The sequence below is a fragment of the Heptranchias perlo genome, unplaced genomic scaffold (assembly GCF_035084215.1).
Source record: "Heptranchias perlo isolate sHepPer1 unplaced genomic scaffold, sHepPer1.hap1 HAP1_SCAFFOLD_44, whole genome shotgun sequence".
In the NCBI taxonomy this organism is placed as follows: domain Eukaryota; kingdom Metazoa; phylum Chordata; class Chondrichthyes; order Hexanchiformes; family Hexanchidae; genus Heptranchias; species Heptranchias perlo.
The window spans coordinates 8999690-9022189 of NW_027139453.1; the positions used below are offsets into that span (position 1 = coordinate 8999690).

Here is a 22500-nt window from a genome sequence, read left to right on the forward strand (position 1 = left end):
CTGGAATTGGGTGAAATGATTGGCAGACTCGTTCCTTGTCTTGCCTTTATTTCAATATTTACATTGCGATAAGCAGGATACAGTCACGCCGAGGCACGAGCTCTTTCGACAGTATCCCCCAAGACAACCAACGCCTGGTCCTTTATGCTAACTTTGCTCATACCTTGGACACGCCCACCGAACCCCACTTAATACGCACAGACTGGGTAAATTTGTTTGCCACTCAAACACCACTTAAAATCAACTGGCTTAAAACAATCATTTCCTCCACAAAGACGAGTCTATCTTGGTTCACCTCAATTAGGTGTGAGTTTTCTCCAATCAAACTCAATCTTGCCCCGATTGCTGTGTCCTGTTTAGAGTAACGTGTGACTTCCCTGTATTTGACTGGTCTTTCTTTCCTGGACTGGTTGTCTCCGTTCATCGTTCACCAGGCAGCAAGTTCAATCTTTTGTATATTTTCCCCGGGCTTTGAGTAAAACCCAATTTACATCTGTACAACAGGAATTCAATTGTTCGGCAAGGACATCGTCTCGACTTGTCTTTGGTTGGGTGGCTGTTCAACCCTCTCAGTCTTCATTGTTTCTCTTTCCCTCATTCATTTCTCAACAGTAGGAGACGCCACTTGACAGCTAACTTCACACACCTTGACGAGTCATGTCAAATCATTGAACTTCTTCCTGCACTGCATCCATGTTCTTGTTGCTACACTCCGGCATTGACGTCGTTCACTGCTTCCTCCCACTGCCACTTGAGCATATGACTGGAGGTCCTCTTGCCCACCAACACACCCCCCCCCCCACCACCCCCAGTGGATATAGGATGCCCCTCCTCCTCTCCACCTCTTCCACCAGAGAACCTTGGTGCACGCTCTCACAGGCACAGCCATTCACAGTGTCAGCTGGGGCTCAGTGTGTCACCCTCTCATGAGTCGTGGGTTCAAGACCCACTCCAGAAACTTCAGCACAATATCTAGGCTGATACTCCAGTGCAGTACTGAGGGAGTGCAGCATTGTTGGAGGAGCCCTCTTTCGGATGAGATGCAAAGCCCTGGCCCCGTTCTGCGCTCTGAGATGGACATAAAAGACCCCATGGTACTATTTCGTAAAAGAGCATGTGAGTTCTCCTCGAGTTCCTGGGGCCAATATTTATCCCTCAACGAACATCACTAAAACATAGATTATCTGGTCATTATCAAACTGCTGTCTGTGGGAGCTTGCTGCGCGCAAATTGGCTGCCAGGTTACCGACATTACAATAGTGACTCCACTTCATTGGTTGTAAAGCGCTTTGATATGTCCTCAGGTTATGAAGAGCGCAATATACATGCAAATCTTTCTTTTTTTTCCTTCAATATATTCCAGCATAGGTTTACTTCCCAATGAACTTCCTCCAATTCCTGGAGCGACATTGCACCTCCCCTTTAAGAGGTGTAGCCTTCCTACATGTAGAACTAGCCACTCCCGGTATCTGAACACCCTGCTGGTGCCTGTAGCGAATCAACGGCGTCGGTAGCACTGGCTGCACGCAGCAATCATTGAAGTCATCAGGCAGCAAGAATGTTAGGTGCTGCCTGCATCGCAACCGACGGGTGCGGGCTAAACGGACACCGCGATGCCAGCGTCCGTTTTTGGTGGTAATCCAATAAAAGCAGCCCTGTGTTTATAAACACCTCAATATATTTAGCCCAGTGTCCAGAACTGTGAGGTCTCCGCCGATGTGACAGCTTTCTATGTTTATAAACACCTCAGTATATTTCACCCAGTGTCCAGAACTGTGAGGTCTCCTCCGATGTGACATCTTTCTGTGTTTACAATCAATTCTTTAGCAATGGCTGGGCCTGCGCGCACCACGTTTCTCAGACCACGTGCTGGAGGCCTTGGTGGAGGAGATGGACGCACAGAGGGGTATCCTGTATCCACAGTTGGGGTGGTGGGGGGGGGGGGGCGGCACGAGGCCCACCAGACACAAACTTCGGATGGATGCCCTTGGATGCAAAATGGATGCACTGCAGGAAGAAGTTCAACGATTTGACACTAGTGATGAAGGTGAGTGAATTCATCTGTCAAGATGCTTCTCGTACCAACTGCACTATTAATCACAACCATGACAGTCACATCACCCAAATATCTTGCAGGACGCTCACTGGAGGAGTCAGTGCTGGCCATCATTGGGCGGGCTGTCGCTGCGGCCGTGGCCACTCGGGGTGCTGGAGGCATGGACGAAAGGGGTCTCGACAATGCATACCTCATGCTCCTTCTCACTTCCCACTTCTTCCTCACCACACAAGCTCTTTTGCCTCATGTTCTGCGGATGATGTAAGCATGCACGTCTTACTGCCTCCTCTCCCCGCACCACAACTCAACCCGTGTCCCGTTGTCATTGCAGATACCCAAGAACGGGAAACTGCCCAGTCGGAGGAGGAAGAGGAAGATGACAGTGATGATGTAGACACACCGTCACTCGATCTTATATTCGCAGCCGCCAACTCAGAGACTCACACTGTGCATAGTTTAGAGGAGGCATCGGCACATGGTGAGGGACCAGGCACAAGTGCGCAGGAACCGGGGCAGGGGGAACGGATACCACAGGTGCCAGCTCACCGGAGAGCACTGGTTCTGCTGCCGAGGAGTCAGATTAGGACTTCAATGGGCCAGGCTACAGAAGGTGGCTGCTGGGCTTACAAAACTAATTGCTGGGTGTACTGGAAAGCATGAACACAATCTCAAGGGGCATGGAGGAGTCCACTCGAACTTGGCACAGGGATTTGCACAGAGCTTGGAGCCCATCCTTTCCTACACAGAACGGGTGGTCACCTCCAACAGCACACCTGTGGAACCAACCATGATGCAGAGCCTGATGACCAATGTCACCGCTTCCATTGCAGCGCAAACCAATGTCAAAGTTGTGTATGCTTCATTTGGAAGCTCGGACTGTTGCGTTACAGGCTCCATTGTCCAGCAGATCTCCAGGATTGCTGAGGCGCTTCCAGCCTTAGGTGCGTCGGACACCATAATTTTGGAAAGGGTTTCGCGTTCCCGCAGATAACTAACACAGGCAACATGTAAAATAGGGAGAATATGCGTTAGATCAATGTTCAAGGCGCATTTAAAGTGATAGATCCCATTTTTAACGCTCAACTCAACACGCAGTATTAACCCCAACCATCCGAACGTGTCTTAGAGTGACTGAAGGACCCCCCCCCCCCCACCCCACCCCACCCAACCCCCCAAGCCCCCCCCCCCCCCCACCAGCGCTATTTAAAGGGACCATGCAAGATTTACAGTTTAGCTGCTGGATTATTGCTCCTGGCTACTGATGCATTTGTACCATTTTTTTGGAGGTCTCCTATTCAAGAATATTAGGGCATGGGGACATAACCAAACATTTAGAGCCAGGATTTGCAGGAGTGAAGTTAGGAAAAGGGTGGGAGAAATTTGGAACGTTCTTCTGCACAAACAGCAGTTGATGTTCGCTCAATTGTGAATTGTAAATCTGAGCTTGATAGATTTCTGTGAACCAAGGATATTACGGGATATGGGGCTCAGACGGGTAGATGGAGTTAGGTCACAGGTCCACCATGACCTCATTGAATGGTGGAACAGGCTCGAGGGGGTAAATGTCACTGCCACTCGCTACCTCCTGTTATGCACCACCTTCTCCTGCAAGAAAGCGAGAATTGTGTCGGTGAGGGTCCTGCAGGATGTATGAGGGATGTGCCTGTCATGGTTGAATAGCTGCCAGTTTGGGTGAACTTGCAGCAGTGGTAATGTGTGATAGTGAGGGGGGAGCATCTGATAGGAAGAGTTGAGCACTGCTTGAAAAAAAATGTTGTTCAGTGAGTGATAGGAGTGTAGGGAGTGGAATAGTGGATTCGGCGAATGGTGCAGTTGGTAGGAGACGCCTCTTTACATTTGACCTCACTCACCTTGACCACTCACATCAAAACATTGAACTTCTTCCTGCACTGCATCCATGGTTATGATGAGATTGGTGAGGTCTGGCGTGCAGATTGGAGGATGTGAGATTTAGTAGTGTGCAACCTTTATTCAATGTTTGAACATAACCCTTCAGTTGGAAAACATATGGACAGGACCTGCATCTGTGCTTTACACGTGTGATTTCTGATCTCCGTTCAGACTTTTTGCAAATAAGAGGTACAGGATGTCGCTAAGAGGTGCAGCCTGCCTTTAAGAGGTGGGTGCAAATCATGCCATTCAGGGCATATTCAATTTAACTCCCATTCTCCTTACTTTACATGATGCCAATGTTCGTTATCCACACGTGCGCAAACGCCTTTACCAAAATGGCGCACAGTGCACGTCACACTAGAAAAGTACACGTGCATTCCAGACGTCATTTTGAGACCTCAGGAGGCCGCATAGCGCCTGAAAAATGGGCGCTGTACGGCCCAATTTCTGGATATATTATCTATATCGCATAGAATGCAGCATGGCATAAATGCAGTCCCCCTGAAATCATGACTTGACAACAACAACAATTACTTGACTTTCGAGGCAGAAACCCACAACTCATTTGAAAATTACCTGGATGTGCACCTGAGGTGCCGGAACCAGGGCGACGGACCAAGTGCTGGAAAGTGGGATTAAGCTGGACAGCTCTCGGCCAGCACGGACACGATGGGCCGAATGGCCTACTTCTGTGCCGTAACTTTCTATGATAAATATGTAATTCTATTATATTATGTATGTTTTGCATTGAATGCACAGTACAGCACAGAGGTCAATCGGACCAACTGCTTTATCTATTTTACAACTTCTTGTCCATACCTTTATATATTGTTACAGAGTTCTACCATCCCATAACCTTCCTCATACAACCAACGATAGTGCTTGACCATTTAATACTTCAGACCACGTTTCCGTTAATTCACTCCAAACAAATTCGGACCACCATCACTTTGGCGACGCCGAGTGCAATTTGATCAAAACACCGTCCATTTGGCGAAGCCTGGTACATTTTTCAATATTTCATCCCTTTGGCGACGTCTCGTACACTTTCGCCAATACACCTTCCCTTTGGCGACGTCTAGTACACTGCACCCAATACACCGTCCCTCTGGTGACGCCTTGTACACTGTGCCCAATACACCGCCCCTCTCGTAACGCCTTGTACACTTTCCCCAATACACAGTCCCTTTGGTGACGCCTAGTAAACTGCGCCCAATACACAGTCCCTTTGGTGACGCCTAGTGCACTTTCTCCCCAATAAACCTTCCCTTTGGCGACGCCTAGTACACTGTGCCCAATACACCGTCCCTCTGGTGACGCCTAGTACACTGTGCCCAATACACCGTCCCTCTGCTGACGCCTAGTACATTGTGCCCAATACACCGTCCCTCTCGTGAAGCCTTGTACATTGTGCCAAATACACCGTCCCTTTGGTGACGCCTATTGCACTTTCTCCCCAATAAACCTTCCCTTTGGCGACGCCTAGTACACTGTGCCCAATACACCGTCCCTCTCGTGACGCCTAGTACACTGTGCCCAATACACCGTCCCTTTCGTGAAGCCTTGTACATTGTGCCAAATACACCGTCCCTTTGGTGACGCCTAGTAAACTGTGCCCAATATACCGCCCCTTTGGTGACGCCAAGTACACTGTGCCCAATACACAGTCCCTTTGGTGACGCCTAGTGCACTTTCTCCCCAATACACCTTCCCTTTGGTGACGCCTAGTACACTGTGCCCAATACACCGTCCCTCTCGTGACGCTTTGTACACTTTCCCCAATACACAGTTCCATTGGTGACGCCTAGTGCACATTCTCCCCAATAAACCTTCCCTTTGGCGACGCCTAGTACACTGTGCCCAATACACCGTCCCTCTCGTGACGCCTAGTACACTGTGCCCAATACACCGTCCCTTTGGTGACGCCAAGTACACTGTGCCCAATACACCGTCCCTCTGGTGATGCCTAGTTAACTGTGCCCAATACACCGCCCCTTTGGCGACACCTAGTACAATTTCCCCAATACACTTTCCCTTTGGCGATGCCTAGTACACTTTACAATACACCGTCCCTTTGGCGATGCCTAGTACACTTTACAATACATCCTCCTTTCGGCGATGCCTCATACGCTTTCTACAAAACACCGTCCCTTTGGGGAAGCCTAGTACACTTTCCCCAAAACACCTTACCTTTGGTGATGCCTGGTACACTTTCCAGAAAACACCTTCCCTTTGCTGACGCCTAGTTCACTTTCGCCAAAACACCTTCTCTTTTTGTGACGCTGAGTACACTTTCCCCAATACACCGTCGCTTTGGTGACGCCAAGTGCACTTTCCCCAATATACTGTCAATTTGGCGATGCCGAGTACACTTTCCCCAAAACTCTGTCCCTTTGGCGATGCCAGGTACACTTTCCCGAATACACCGTCCCTTTGGCGATGCTTAGTACACTTTCCCCAATACACATTCCATTTGGTGACGCCGAGTACACTTTCCCGAATACACCGTCCCTTTGGCGATGCTTAGTACACTTTCCCCAATACACCGTCCCTTTGGCGATGCCTCGTATACTTTCCCAAATACACATTCCATTTGGTGACGCCGAATACACTTTCCCCAATACACAGTCCCTTTGGCGATGCCTAGTACACTCTGCGTAATACATCGTCCCTTTGGTGACGCCAAGTACACTGTGCCAAATACACCGTCCCTTTGGTGACGCCTAGTAAACTCTGCCCAATATACCGCCCCTTTGGTGACGCCAAGTAAACTGTGCCCAATACACAGTCCCTTTGGTGACGCCTCGTGCACTTTCTCCCCAATACACCTTCCCTTTGGCGACGCCTTGTACACTTTCCCCAATACACAGTCCCTTTGGTGACGCCAAGTGCACATTCCCCAATACACCGTCCCTTTGGCGACGCCTAGTACACTGTGCCCAATACACCGTCCCTCTGGTGACGCCTAGTACACTGTGCCCAATACACCGTCCCTCTCGTGACGCCTTGTACACTGTGCCCAATACACCGTCCCTTTGGTGACGCCAAGTACGCTGTGCGCAATACACCGTCCCTCTGGTGATGCCTAGTTAACTGTGCCCAATACACCGCCCCTTTGGCGACACCTGGTACAATTTCCCCAATACACTTTCCCTTTTTGCGATGCCTAGTACACTTTACAATACACCGTCCCTTTTTGCGATGCCTAGTACACTTTACAATACATCCTCCTTTCGGCGATGCCTCATACGCTTTCTACAAAACACCTTCCCTTTGGGGAAGCCTAGTACACTTTCCGGAAAACACCTTCCCTTTGCTGACGCTTAGTACACTTTCCCCAATACACCGTCCCTTTGCTGACGCCCAGTACATTTTCCCCAATACACCTTCCCTTTGGCGCCGCCGAGTACATTTTCCCCAATACACCTTCCCTTTGGCGCCGCCTAGTACATTTTCCCCAATACACCTTCCCTTTGGCGATGCCGAGTACACTTTCCGCAATACACCTTCCCTTTGGTGACGCCTCGTACACTTTCCCCAAGACACCTTCCCTTTGGCGATGCCAAGTACTTTCCCCAAACACCGTCTCTTTTGTGACGCTTAGTACACTTTCCCTAATACCCCGTCCCTTTGGCGATGCCGAGTACACTTTACAATACTTCGTTATCCCATGCCAGTCCCAGCTGCATTCCAGCGCCCTCTTTGGTCTGTGTTCAGGGGGCTGTGTCTCAGCAACAGCAGCAGCCTTCTTTCTCTTGTGTCTCACCCTTTCAACTATCACCTGACTGGGGATGGTCTCCACCCACTCCACCGTTAATTACTTCTTAAAGGTGAGGTAATTTCAACAAGCCACACCTCTCCTCTTAAAGGGGGAGGTTTCACAAAAGGGCCACACCATCACTCGGGGATCAGGACCCCTCAGTTACTCTGCTACAAGGGGCATAAAGTACTGAGTGGGGAATGAAAGTGGTCCTTATAGAGGGGTATAAGGGACTGAGTGGGGAATGAGAGGGGTCCGTATAGAGTGGTATATGGGACTGAGTGGGGAATGAGAGGGGTCCTTATAGAGGGGTAAATGGGACTGAGTGGGGAATGAGAGGGGTCCTTATAGAGGGGTAAATGGGACTGAGAGGGGAATGAGAGGGGTCCTTATAGAGGGGTAAATGGGACTGAGAGGGGAATGAGAGGGGTCCTTATAGAGGGGTATAAGGGACTGAGTGGGGAATGAGAGGGGTCCGTATCGAAGGTATAAGGGACTGAGTGCGGAATGATAGGCGTCCTTATGGAGGGATATAAGGGACTGAGTGGGGAATGAGAGGGATCCTTATCGAAAGGTATATGTTGCAGTTATATAAGTTATTGGTGAGACCGCACCTGGAATACTGCATACAGTTTTGGTGTCCACACTTAAGAAAAGACATACTTGCTCTCGAGGCAGTACAAAGAAGGTTCACTCGGTTAATCCCGGCGATGAGGGGGCGGACATATGAGGAGAGGTTGAGCAGATTGGGACTCTCCTCATTGGAGTTCAGAAGAATGAGAGGCGATCTTATTGAAACATAAAAGATTGTGAAGGGGCTTGATCGGGTGGATGCGGTAAGGATGTTCCCAAGGATGGGTGAAACTAGAAATTGGGGGCATAATCTTAGAATAAGGGGCTGCTCTTTCAAAACTGAGATGAGGAGAAACGTCTTCACTCAGAGGGTTGTAGGTCTGTGGAATTTGCTGCCCCAGGAAGCTGTGGAAGCTACATCATTAAATAAATATAAAACAGAAATAGACAGTTTCCTGGAAGTAATGGGAATTAGGGGTTACGGGAAGGGGGCAGGAAATTGGACATGAAGCTGAGTTCGGATCGGTCAAGGCCCTGTGGGTGGCGGAGCGGGCCCAGGGACTGAGTGGCCGTGTCCTGCTCCTACTTCTTGTGTTCTTTAGATTTTATGTTAGGATCATATCAGCCATGATCTTATTGAATTGCGGAGCAGGCTCCAGGGGCCGATTGGCCTACCCCTGATCCTATTTCTTATGTTGTTATGTTCTTTTAGTGTAAGGAACTGAGTGGGGAATGATAGGGGTCCTTATAGAAGGGTATAAAGAACTGAGTGATGAACGAGAGGGGTCCTTTTCGAGGGGTATAAGGGACTGAGTGGGGAATGTGAGGGGTGCATACAGAGTGGTATAAGGGATTGATTGAAGACTGATACGAGTCCTTATAGAGGGTTAAAAGGTACTGAGTTATAAGGGAAGGTTTTAAAGGCCCTTTACAAATGCCTGTTCCACCCCATCCCTGATAGAGACTCATCCCCTCCACCCTTATTGCTCGCCACTCTCCCCACCCACCCCATCAACCCTCCCACTCTGCTTCCCTCCATGTCCGAGCTTGGGTATTATTCCTCACGAGCTGTTGAGATCAGTCTGCTCCCTGTTTTAATGCGTGAGGTTGAGTGTGTTTGTGGGTGTGAGAGTCTGTGAGTGTGTCTGTGACTGTAGCTGTGAGTATGTAGGTGTGCCTGTGAGTTTTTTCTGAGTGTGTCAATGTAGCTGTGAGGGTGTAGTTGTGTCTGTGTGTGTGGCTGTGAGAGTGTAGTTGTGTCTGTGTGTATCTGTGTGTGTGTCTGTGAGTGTATGTTGGCTCAGTGGGTAACACTCTCGCCTCTTAAGGCAGAAGGTTGTGCGTTCATAGTCCCACTACAGAGATTTGAGCACAAAAATCCAGGCTGACACTCCCAGCGATGTGCTGCACTGTCCCCGTCCTACAGAACCTGGTATCCAATGGTGTCGGATTTCCCCGCCATTGGGCCAATATTTCGGTCTGCTGGGACCATCTGGTGGTTGGTGTGTAACGACCACCCCACGTTAAAATAATCCACGCACAGGCATCTTCCACCAAGTCATCTTCGACCCTGAGGAACTGCCAGAGAGTCTATGAGCGTGGGAGAGAGAATGAGGAAGAGACACGAGTCTCATCGATCAACATGTTTATTGAGACTCGGTTACAGGTCAGACGTTCATCTCGGACCTGGTCCAAGGTGGAGAATCTGGTGGTGCTCCACTCCTAGGCCTCTGTTGCCCGCGATCTCTCAGAGGGATAGTTCACTGTGGAAAAAAAACACCAGACAATAAAACACCGAACCTGAGCTGAGGGGAACAGTTACACAGGATGGGCCGCATGGCCTCCTCCTGTTCCTATGAATAAACGGGAATATTTTAGTTTTTTAATTGTGGATGAAATGACCACCTATCCAGAGAATGAAACAATAGTTAGAAGGAGCCAGTACGGATTTCAAAAGCAACGATCGTGTATGACAAACCTCTACGAATTAATTTGAGGAGAAAACAGAGATGGTAGATTGAGAATGCAGTGGATGGAGAATACATGGAAACTAGAACAAAGGAGCAAACAGGATTAATAGAGAAGATTAAGGAGTATTAAGGGAATCATAGAGAGACAGAGACCGGGAGACAGAGAGAATCGGAGACAGAGTGAGAGGGACAGAATGAGAGAGACAGAGACAGCGACAGAGTGAGAGATAAAGGGAGAGAGGGAGTTTGAGAAACATAAAGGGTCAGATGGAGAGAGACAGAGAGAGAGACGAAGAGAGCGAGGGACACACAGACAGAGAGAGAGACACACAGACACACAGGAAGTGAAAGAAGAGAGTGAGGGAGAGAGAGAGGAATAGACAGGGTGAGAGACAATTGGAGAGATTCAGTTAGAGAAAAGGAAAGGTTCAGATAGAGAGAGATGGAGGGAGTGAGAAACAAAGATAGGGACAGAGACACAGAGACACAGAAAGACAGAGAGACACAGGGGGCAGACACACAGGATGAGAAAGAACAAGAGATACAGGGAGAGCGAGAGAGAGGGAGGGAGAAAGAAAGAGTCAGGGTGAAAGACAAAGGGAGAGAGGGAGTGAGAGGGATGGAGAGAGAGAACGAGAGAGAAATCGCGAGAGAAAGGGCGAGAGAGAGACACACAAAGAGACAGAGAGGTGCAGAGGGACAAAGGGAGAGGCAGGGAGATAGGAGTGAGAACGGTTTCTTTGGACCGGTATAGAGGTAGTGAGAGTGGCTTCTGTGGACAGGGAGTGAGGGAGTAAGAGTGGATTCTGCGGACATGGGGAGACGGAGTGAGAGTGGAATCTGTGTTCAGGGAGAGAGGGAATGAGAGTGGATTCTGTGGCAGGGAGAAAGGGAGTGAGAGTGGATTGTGTGGACAGGGAGAGAGGGAGTGAGAATGGATTCTGTGGACAGGGAGAGTTGGAATGAGAGTGGATTTTGTGGACAGGGAGAGAGGGAATGAGAGTGGATTCTGTGGACAGGGAGAGAGGGAGTGAGAGTGGATTTTGTGGATAGGGAGAGATGGAGAGAGTGTGGAATCTGTGGACAGGGAGAGAGGGAGTGAGAGTGGATTTTGTGAACAGGGAGAGAGGGAGTGAGATTGGATTCTGTGGACAGGGAGAGAGGGAGTGAGAGTGGATTCTGTGGACAGGGTGGGATGGAGAGAGTGTGGATTCTGTGGAAAGGGAGAGAGGGAGTGAGAGTGGATTTTGTGGACAGGGAGAGAGGGAGTGAGATTGGATTCCGTGGACAGGGAGAGAGGGAGTGAGAGTGGATTCTGTGGACAGGGTGGGATGGAGAGGGTGTGGATTCTGTGGAAAGGGAGAGAGGGAGTGAGAGTGGATTTTGTGGACAGGGAGAGAGGGAGTGAGAGTGGATTCCGTGGACAGGGAGAGAGGGAGTGAGAGTGGATTCTGTGGACAGGGAGAGAGGGAGTGAGAGTGGATTCCGTGGACAGGGAGAGAGGGAGTGAGAGTGGATTCTGTGGACAGGGAGAGAGGGAGTGAGAGTGGTTTCTGTGGACAGGGAGAGAGGGAGTGAGAGTGGATTTTGTGGACAGGGAGAGAGGGAGTGAGAATGGATTCTGTGGAAAGGGAGAGAGGAGTAAAGTGGATTCTGTGGACATGGTGAGATGGAGAGAGAGTGGATTCTGTCGAAGGGAGAGGGGGAATGAGAGTGGATTCTGTGGCAGGGTGAAAGGGATTGAGAGTGGATTTTGTGGACAGGGAGAGAGGGAGTGAGAATGGATTCTGTGGACAGGGAGCGAAGGAGTGAGAATGGATTCTGTGGACAGGGAGTGAGGGAATGAGAGTGGATTCTGTGACAGGGAGAGACAAAGTGACAGTGTTCCTGTGGACAGGGAGAGAGGGAGTGAGAGTGGATTCTGTTCACAGGGAAGGAGAGAGTGAGAGTGGATTCTGTGACAGGGAGAGAGGAAGTGAGAGTGTTTCTGTGGACAGGGAGAGAGGGAGTGAGAGTCGATTCTGTGACAGGGAGAGAGGGAGTGAGAGTGTTTCTGTGGACAGGGAGAGAGGGAGTGAGAATGGATTATGTGGACAGGGAGAGAGGGAATGAGTGGATTCTGTGGACAGGGAGTGAGGGAGTGAGAGTGGATTCTTTGGCAGGGAGAAAGGGAATGAGAGTGGATTCTGTGACAAGGAGAGAGGGAGTGAGACTGGATTCTGATGCAAGTGAAAATATCCAAACTCACTTGAAATTTTCTGGTCTCGTGACAGTGTTTACAGTCACACTGTCCGTTCTGATTGGTCTGTGGTATTCAGCAATGGCCGAGTCACCTGAAGGCGAAAGGGAGAGAAGGAAGGGAATAAAAACCTGGGAATGAACAACCGGGAATAAACACCCGAGAATAAGCACACACAGATAAACACCTGGGAATAAACAAATGGGGCATAAAGAATCGGAAAAAAATCTTGGAAAAAACATCTGGAAACAAAAGCCGTGGAATAAACACCAGAGAATTAACACGATAGAATACACATGAGGGAATAAACTGGGAATATGCACCCGGGAATAAATACCCTTGAATAAACACCAGAGAAGAAAAACACAGGAATAAATACCTTGGAATATTCAACCGCGAATAAACAAACCTGGGAAGACACATCTGGGAAAAAACCCGTGGAATAATCACCCGAGAATATACACGGAACAAATCACTGTGGATAAACCGAAGAGGAATAGGCAGGAAATGAGACAGGGAATTGAACAGGGATTGATCAATGGAATTAAACACTGGAATTGGACATGGAGAGATTGATGGGTATAAACAACCGGAGAATAGACATGAAGTGATGGATTGGAATAAACACCCGGAGATTGAACAGGGAGAGGTGAAAGGGAATTAAAAACCTTGAAATGGAGAGGGAGAGATGGAAGGGGATAAACACGTGTTAATTGGACAGGGAGAGATCAAAGTGAATAAACACAAAGGTATTGGATTATGAAAGAAAGAAGGGAATAAAATAGGGGCTTGGACCGAGAAGCAGAGATGGGAATAAAATACGAGGTTTCGACAGGGAGAGATAGAAGGGAATGAAATACGGGGTTTGGACAGGGAGAGATAGAAGGGAATGAAATACGGGGTTTGGACAGGGAGAGATAGAAGGGAATGAAATACGGGGTTTGGACAGGGAGAGGCAGAAGGGAATGAAATACGGGGTTTGGACAGGGAGAGTGCTGGAAGGGAATGAAATACGGGGTTTGGGCAGGGAGAGTGCTGGAAGGGAATGAAATACGGGGTTTGGACAGGGACAGCAGGAAGGGAATGAAATAAGGTGGTTTGGACAGGGAGAGATAGAAGGGAATGAAATACGGGGTTTGGACAGGGAGAGGTAGAAGGGAATGAAATACGTGGTTTGGACAGGGAGAGATAGAAGGGAATGAAATACGGGGTTTGGACAGGGAGAGGCAGAAGGGAATGAAATACGGGGTTTGGACAGGGAGAGTCAGAAGGGAATGAAATACGGGGTTTGGACAGGGAGAGATAGAAGGGAATGAAATACGGGGTTTGGACAGGGAGAGGTAGAAGGGAATGAAATACGGGGTTTGGACAGGGAAAGGCAGAAGGGAATGAAATACGGGGTTTGGACAGGGAGAGGCAGAAGGGAATGAAATACGGGGTTTGGACAGGGAGAGATAGAAGGGAATGAAATACGGGGTTTGGACAGGGAGAGGTAGAATGGAATGAAATACGGGGTTTGGGCAGGGAGAGTGCTGGAAGGGAATGAAATACGGGGTTTGGACAGGGACAGCAGGAAGGGAATGAAATAAGGTGGTTTGGACAGGGAGAGATAGAAGGGAATGAAATACGGGGTTTGGACAGGGAGAGATGGAAGGGGATAAAACACCGAGCTTGGACAGGGAGAGACAGGAGGGAATAAAATACGGGGTTCAGACAGGAAGACATAGAAGGGAATAAAATACAGGGTTTGGACACGGAGAGATAGAAGGATATAAAATCCAGTGTTTGGACAGGGAGAGATAGAAGGAAATAAAATACGGGGTTTGGACAGGGAGAGATAGAAGGAAATAAAATACGGGGTTTGGTCAGGGAGAGAGATAGAAGGAAATAAAATACGGGGTTTGGTCAGGGAGAGAGATAGAAGGGAATAAAATACGGGGTTTGGTCAGGGAGAGATGGAAGGGAATAAAATACGGGGTTTGGACAGGGAGAGAGATAGAAGGGAATAAAATACGAGGTTTGGGCAGGGAGAGTGCTTGAAGGAATAAAATACGGGGTTTGGACAGGGAGAGATAGAAGGGAATAAAATACGGGGTTTGGACAGGGAAAGATAGAAGGGAATAAAATACGGGGTTTGGACTGGGAGAGATAGAAGGGAATAAAATACGGGTTTTGGACTGGGAGAGGTAAACGGAAATAAAATACGCAGTTTGGACAGGGGGACATAGAAGGGACTAAACGCTTGGGGATTGGACAGAGAGACATCGAAAGGACAAACACCCGGGTTGAACAATGGATGGCCGATGGGAATAATCACCCAAGAATTGGACGGGAAGAGATCAAAGTGATTTTACATCTGGGAATTGGACAGTGGGAGATTGAAGCCAATGAACGACCAATAATTTGGCAAGGAATGGTGGAAGGGAATACGCACCCAAGAACTGAAAGAGACAGATTGAAGGGAACAATCACCCGGGAATTGGAGAGAGAGAGACCGAAGGGAATAAACACCCGCGAATAGGAGAAGGAGAGACCGAAGGAAATAAAATCCCGGAATTGGAGAGGGAGAGATGGAAGGGAATAAAGACCCTGGAATTGGAGAAGGGGAGACTGAAGGGAGTAAATAGCAAAGGATTGGACAGGAAAATATTGAACATGACGAACGCTCAGCAATTGGGCAGCGAATAAAAGCAGGGGGTAAACACTCAGGAATTGGATTGCGAGCGATCAAATGGAATAAACACCTGAGAATCGGACAGGGTGAGAATAAATAGGGTAAATATCTGGGAACTGGACAGTGTGAGATGGAAGAGAGTAAACACCCAGGAATTGGACAGTGTGAGTTGAAAGCGAATGAGCAGTGGATAATTGGACAGGGAGAAATTGAAGGGAATACGAACCCGAGAATTGGAGAGGGAGATATCAAAGTGAATAAACACACGGGAATTCCAGAAAGATAAATGGAAGGGAGTTTACACCCGAGGATTGGGCAAGGAGATATCGAAGGGAATAAATACCCTGGAATTCGACAATGAGAGATCGAAGGGTGTAATCAACCGTGAACTGTACAGGGAGAGATCAAAGGGAATAAACACACGAGAATTGGATAGTGAGAGATCAAAGGGAATAAACACACAGGAATTGGATAGTGATAGATCAAAGGGAATAAACACACGGGAATTGGGCAGTGAGTGATCAAAGGGAATAAACATACGGGAATTGGACATGGAGAGGTCACACGGAATAAACACAAGGGAATTGGACAGTGAGAGATCAAAGGGAATAAACACACGTGAATTGGACAGAGAGAGATCAAAGGGAATAAACACACGGGAATTGGACAGTGAGAGATCAAAGGGAATAAACACACGGGAATTGGACAGTGAGAGATCAAAGGGAATAAACACACGGGAATTGGACAGTGAGAGAGCAATCATAGAATAATAGAATCATAGAAGTTACAACATGGAAACAGGCCCTTCGGCCCAACATGTCCATGTCGCCCAGTTTATACCACTAAGCTAGTCCCAATTGCCTGCACTTGGCCCATATCCCTCGATACCCATCTTCCCCATGTAACTGTCCAAATGCTTTTTAAAAGACAAAATTGTACCCGCCTTTACTACTGCTTTGGCAGCTCGTTCCAGACACTCACCACCCTTTGAGTGAAAAAATTGCCCCTCTGGATCCTTTTGTATCTCTCCCCTCTCACCTTAAATCTGTGCCCCCTCGTTATAGACTCCCCTACCTTTGGGAAAAGATTTTGACTATCGACCTTATCTATGCCCCTCATTATTTTATAGACTTCTATAAGATCACCCCTTAACCTCCTACTCTCCAGGGAAAAAAGTCCCAGTCTGTCTAACCTCTCCCTGTAAGTCAAACCATCAAGTCCCGGTAGCATCCTCGTAAATCTTTTCTGCACTCTTTCTAGTTTAATAATATCCTTTCTATAATAGGGTGACCAGAACTGTACACAGTACTCCAAGTGTGGCCTCACCAATGCCCTGTACAACTTCAACAAGACATCCCAACTCCTGCATTCAATGTTCTGACCAATGAAACCAAGCATGCTGAATGCCTTCTTCACCACCCTATCCACCTGTGACTCCACTTTCAAGGAGCTATGAATCTGTACTCCTAGATCTCTTTGTTCTATAACTCTCCCCAACGCCCTACCATTAACGGAGTAGGTCCTGGCCCGATTCGATCTACCAAAATGCATCACCTCACATTTATCTAAATTAAACTCCATCTGCCATTCATCGGCCCACTGGCCCAATTTATCAAGATCCCGTTGCAATCCTAGATAACCTTCTTCACTGTCCACAATGCCACCAATCTTGGTGTCATCTGCAAACTTACTAACCATGCCTCCTAAATTCTCATCCAAATCATTAATATAAATAACAAATAACAGCGGACCCAGCACCGATCCCTGAGGCACACCGCTGGACACAGGCATCCAGTTTGAAAAACAACCCTCGACAACCACTCTCTGTCTTCTGTCGTCAAGCCAATTTTGTATCCAATTGGCTACCTCACCTTGGATCCCATGAGATTTAACCTTATGTAACAACCTACCATGCGGTACCTTGTCAAATGCTTTGCTGAAGTCCATGTAGACCACGTCTACTGCACAGCCCTCATCTATCTTCTTGGTTACCCCTTCAAAAAACTCAATCAAATTCGTGAGACATGATTTTCCTCTCACAAAACCATGCTGACTGTTCCTAATTAGTCCCTGCCTCTTCAAATGCCTGTAGATCCTGTCCCTCAGAATACCCTCTAACAACTTACCCACTACAGATGTCAGGCTCACTGGTCTGTAGTTCCGAGGCTTTTCCCTGCCGCCCTTCTTAAACAAAGGCACAACATTTGCTACCCTCCAATCTTCAGGCACCTCACCTGTAGCGGTGGATGATTCAAATATCTCTGCTAGGGGACGCGCAATTTCCTCCCTAACCTCCCTTAACGTCCTGGGATACATTTCATCAGGTCCCGGAGATTTATCTACCTTGATGCGCGTTAAGACTTCCAGCACCTCCCTCTCTGTAATATGTACACTCCTCAAGACATCACTATTTATTTCCCCAAGTTACCTAACATCCATGCCTTTCTCAACCGTAAATACCGATGTGAAATATTCATTCAGGATCTCACCCATCTCTTGTGGTTCCGCACATAGATGACCTTGTTGATCCTTAAGAGGCCCTACTCTCTCCCTAGTTACCCTTTTGCCCTTTATGTATTTGTAGAAGCTCTTTGGATTCACCTTTGCCTGATCTGCCAAAGCAATCTCATATCCCCATTTTGCCCTCCTGATTTCTCTCTTAACTCTACTCCGGCAATCTCTATACTCTTCAAGGGATCCACTTGATCCCAGCTGCTTATGCATGTCATATGCCTCCTTCTTCTTTTTGACGAGTGCCTCAATCTCCCGAGTCATCCAAGGTTCCCTACTTCTACCAGCCTTTCCCTTCACTTTATAAGGAATGTGCTTACCCTGAACCCTGGTTAACACACTTTTGAAAGCCTCCCACTTACCAGACGTCCCTTTGCCTGCCAACAGACTCTCCCAATCAACTTCTGAAAGTTCCTGTCTAATACCATCAAAATTGGCCTTTCCCCAATTTAGAATTTTAACTTTTGGGCCAGACCTATCCTTCTCCATAGCTATCTTAAAACTAATGGAATTATGATCACTGGTCCCAAAGTGATCCCTCACTAACACTTCTGTCACCTGCCCTTCCTTATTTCCCAAGAGGAGGTCAAGTTTTGCCCCCTCTCTAGTCGGGCCATCCACATACTGAATGAGAAATTCCTCCTGAATACACTCAACAAATTTCTCTCCATCCAAGCCCCTAATGCTATGGCTGTCCCAGTCAATGTTGGGAAAGTTAAAGTCCCCTACTATTACCACCCTATTTTTCTTTCAAAGGGAATAAACACACGGGAATTGGACAGTGAGTGATCAACGGGAACAAACACACGGGAATTGGACAATGAGAGATTAAAGGGAATAAACACACGGGAATTGGACAGAGAGTGATCAAAGGGAATAAACACACGGGTATTGGACAGTGAGAGATCAAAGGGAATAATAACACGGGAATTGGACAGGGAGAGATCAAAGGGGGGAACACCCGTGAATTGGACAGGGAGAAATTGAAGGGAATAAACACCCTGGAAGTGGACAGTGAGCGATCGAAGGGAATAAACACACAGGATTGGACAATGAGTTTGACTGTAGGAGATCAAAGGGAATAAACACACAGGATTGGACAATGAGTTTGACTGTAGGAGATCAAAGGGAATAAACACACGGGAATCGGACAGGGAGAGATCAAAGGGAATAAACACACGAGAATTGGAGAGTGAGAGGTCAAAGGGAATAAACACATGGGCATTGGAAAGTGAGAGGTGTAGTGTATTAATGACTGAAGGGGTGGAGTGGGAGAGTTGGAAGGGAATAAACACCCTGGAATTGAAAGAGAGATCGAAGGGAGTAAATAGCTGGGAATTTGGAAAGGGAGAGATGGAAGGGACTCAGGACCAGCGAATGAAACATGAAGAGATCGAAGGGAATAAACATGGAAGAATTGGATAGGGAGAGGTGGAAGAGATTAAACACCCGGGGATTGGACAGGGAGACTTCGAAGGGAATAAACACTTGCGATTTGGATAGTTGGAGTTCGAAGGGAATAAACACCCGGTAAATGGTCAGGGGGAGTTCAAAGTGTATAAAGACACGGGAATTGGACAGTGCGGGGTGCAATGTAGTAACTGCTAAGGGATTGGGGAGGGAGAGATCGAAACGAATGAACACCCAGTAATTAGACAGGGACAAGTGGCCGGGAATTAAAACGAGGAATTGGACAGCGATTGATGGAAGGGATTAAAAACACAGGGTGAGACAGGGAGAGAATGAAGAGAAGACAAATCCGGCATTGGCAAGGAGAGATGGATCGGAATAAACACCTGGGGATTGGACAAAGGGAGATCGAACGGAATAAATACCATTGGATTGCAGAGAGAGAGATGGAAGGGAATAAACAGCCAGGGATTTGAAAGGAAGAGATCAAATGGAATAAACACCCGAGGATTGGACAGGGAGAGATAGAAGTGTACAGTTTGAGGGACCTTACCTGTCTCGTAGTAATCATAGACTTTTACATAAGCCGGCTGCAAATTCTCCACCTCAAAATTATGGACAGCGTGAAATGATAATTGTAGGAGACGATGCGATTTCATCTGGAGAGTGAAGTTGGGTCAGTACCGGAGAAACGAAGTCTCTGCCTACTAACCTCACTTTCCCATGGCCCTGGCCAAACTGCACATCTCAACTTCACATCACAAACTCACATCTCAAACTCACATCACAAACTCACATCACAAACTCACATCAAAACTCACATCACAAACTCACATCACAAACTCACATCACAAACTCACATCACAAACCACATCACAAACTCACATCACAAACTCACATCACAAACCCACATCACAAACTCACATCACAAACCCACATCACAAACTCACATCACAAACTCACATCACAAACTCACATCACAAACTCACATCACAAACTCACATCAAAACTCACATCACAAACTCACATCACAAACTCACATCACAAACTCACATCACAAACCACATCACAAACTCACATCACAAACTCACATCACAAACCCACATCACAAACTCACATCACAAACCCACATCACAAACTCACATCACAAACCCACATCACAAACTCACATCACAAACCCACGTCATAAACCCACATCACAAACTCACATCACAAACTCACATCACAAACCCACATCACAAACTCACATCACAAACCCACATCACAAACTCACATCACAAACCCACGTCATAAACCCACATCACAAACTCACATCACAAACTCACATCACAAACTCACATCACAAACTCACATCACAAACCCATATCACAAACCCACATCACAAACTCACATCACAAACCGACATCACAAACCCACATCACAAACTCACATCACAAACTCAAATCACAAACTCACATCACAAACACACATCACAAACTCACATCACAAACTCACATCACTAACTCACATCACTAACTCACATCAAAAACTCACATCACAAACTCACATCACAAACTCACATCACAAACTCACATCACAAACTCACATCACAAACTCACATCACAAACTCACATCAAAACTCACATCAAAACTCACATCACATCACAAACTCACATCACAAACTCACATCAAGCCACACATCACAAACTCACATCACAATCCCACATCACAAACTCACATCATAAACCCACATCACAAACTCACATCACAAACTCACACCACAAACTCACATCACAAACCCACATCACAAACTCACATCACAAACTCACATCACAAACTCACATCACAAACTCACATCACAAACTCACATCACAAACTCACATCACAAACTCACATCACAAACCCACATCATAAACTCACATCACAAACTCACATCACGTCACAAACTCACTTCACAAACTCACATCACAAACTCACATCAAAACTCACATCAAAACTCACATCACATCACAAACTCACATCACAAACTCACATCACAAACTCACATCACAAACTCACATCACAAACTCACATCAAGACCCACATCACAAACTCACATCACAATCCCACATCACAAACTCACATCACAAACTCACATCACAAACTCACATCACAAACTCACATCACAAACTCACATCACAAACTCACATCACAAACTCACATCACAAACTCACATCACAAACTCACATCACAAACTCACATCACAAACTCACATCACAAACTCACATCACAAACTCACATCACAAACTCACATCACAAACTCACATCACAAACTCACATCACAAACTCACATCACAAACTCACATCACAAACTCACATCACAAACTCACATCACAAACTCACATCACAAACTCACATCACAAACTCACATCACAAACCCACATCACAAACTCACATCACAAACTCACATCACAAACTCACATCACAAACTCACATCACAAACTCACATCACAAACTCACATCAAAAACTCACAACACAAACTCACATCACAAACTCACATCACAAACTCATATCACAAACTGACATCACAAACTCACATCACAAACTCACTTCACAAACTTACATCACAAACTCACATCACAAACTCACATCACAAATCCACATCACAAACCCACATCACAAACTCACATCACAAACTCACATCACAAACTCACATCACAAAGTCACATCACAAACTCACATCACAAACTGACATCACAAACTCACATCACAAACTCACATCACAAACTCACATCACAAACTCACATCACAAACTCACATCACAAACTCACATCACAAACCCACATCACAAACTCACATCACAAACTCACATCACAAACTCACATCACAAACTCACATCACAAACTCACATCACAAACTCACATCACAAACTCACATCAAAAACTCACATCAAAAACTCACAACACAAACTCATAACACAAACTCACATCACAAACTCACATCACAAACTGACATCACAAACTCACATCACAAACTCACATCACAAACTCACATCACAAACTCACATCACAAACTCACATCACAAACTCACATCACAAACTCACATCACAAACCCACATCAAAACTCACATCACAAACTCACATCACAAACTCACATCACAAACTCACATCACAAACTCACATCACAAACTCACATCACAAACTCACATCACAAACTCACATCACAAACCGACATCACAAACTCACATCACAAACTCACATCACAAACCGACATCACAAACTCGCATCACAAACTCGCATCACAAACTCACATCACAAACTCACATCACAAACCCACATCACAAAATAACATCACAAAATAACATCAGAAACCCAGCTCACAAACTCACATCACAAACTCTCATCACAAACCCAGCTCACAAACCACATCACAA

The 22500-nt window shown here is 46.9% G+C and overlaps 1 protein-coding gene across 1 annotated transcript in view; it reads right to left on the reverse strand.

The window, feature by feature from the left end:
- Positions 1-9933: 9933 nt before the first annotated feature.
- The window catches only part of LOC137312849 (alpha-2-macroglobulin-like), a 168991-nt gene continuing 156424 nt past the window's right edge, over positions 9934-22500 (reverse strand). The window contains exons 36-38 of the mRNA XM_067979245.1: positions 19661-19766; positions 12522-12606; positions 9934-10066 (exon numbers count right to left, since the gene is read on the reverse strand). Of these exons, the coding sequence (XP_067835346.1) occupies positions 10051-10066; positions 12522-12606; positions 19661-19766 (207 nt within the window). The 3' untranslated portion in view covers positions 9934-10050. The remainder of the gene's footprint in view (positions 10067-12521; positions 12607-19660; positions 19767-22500) is intronic.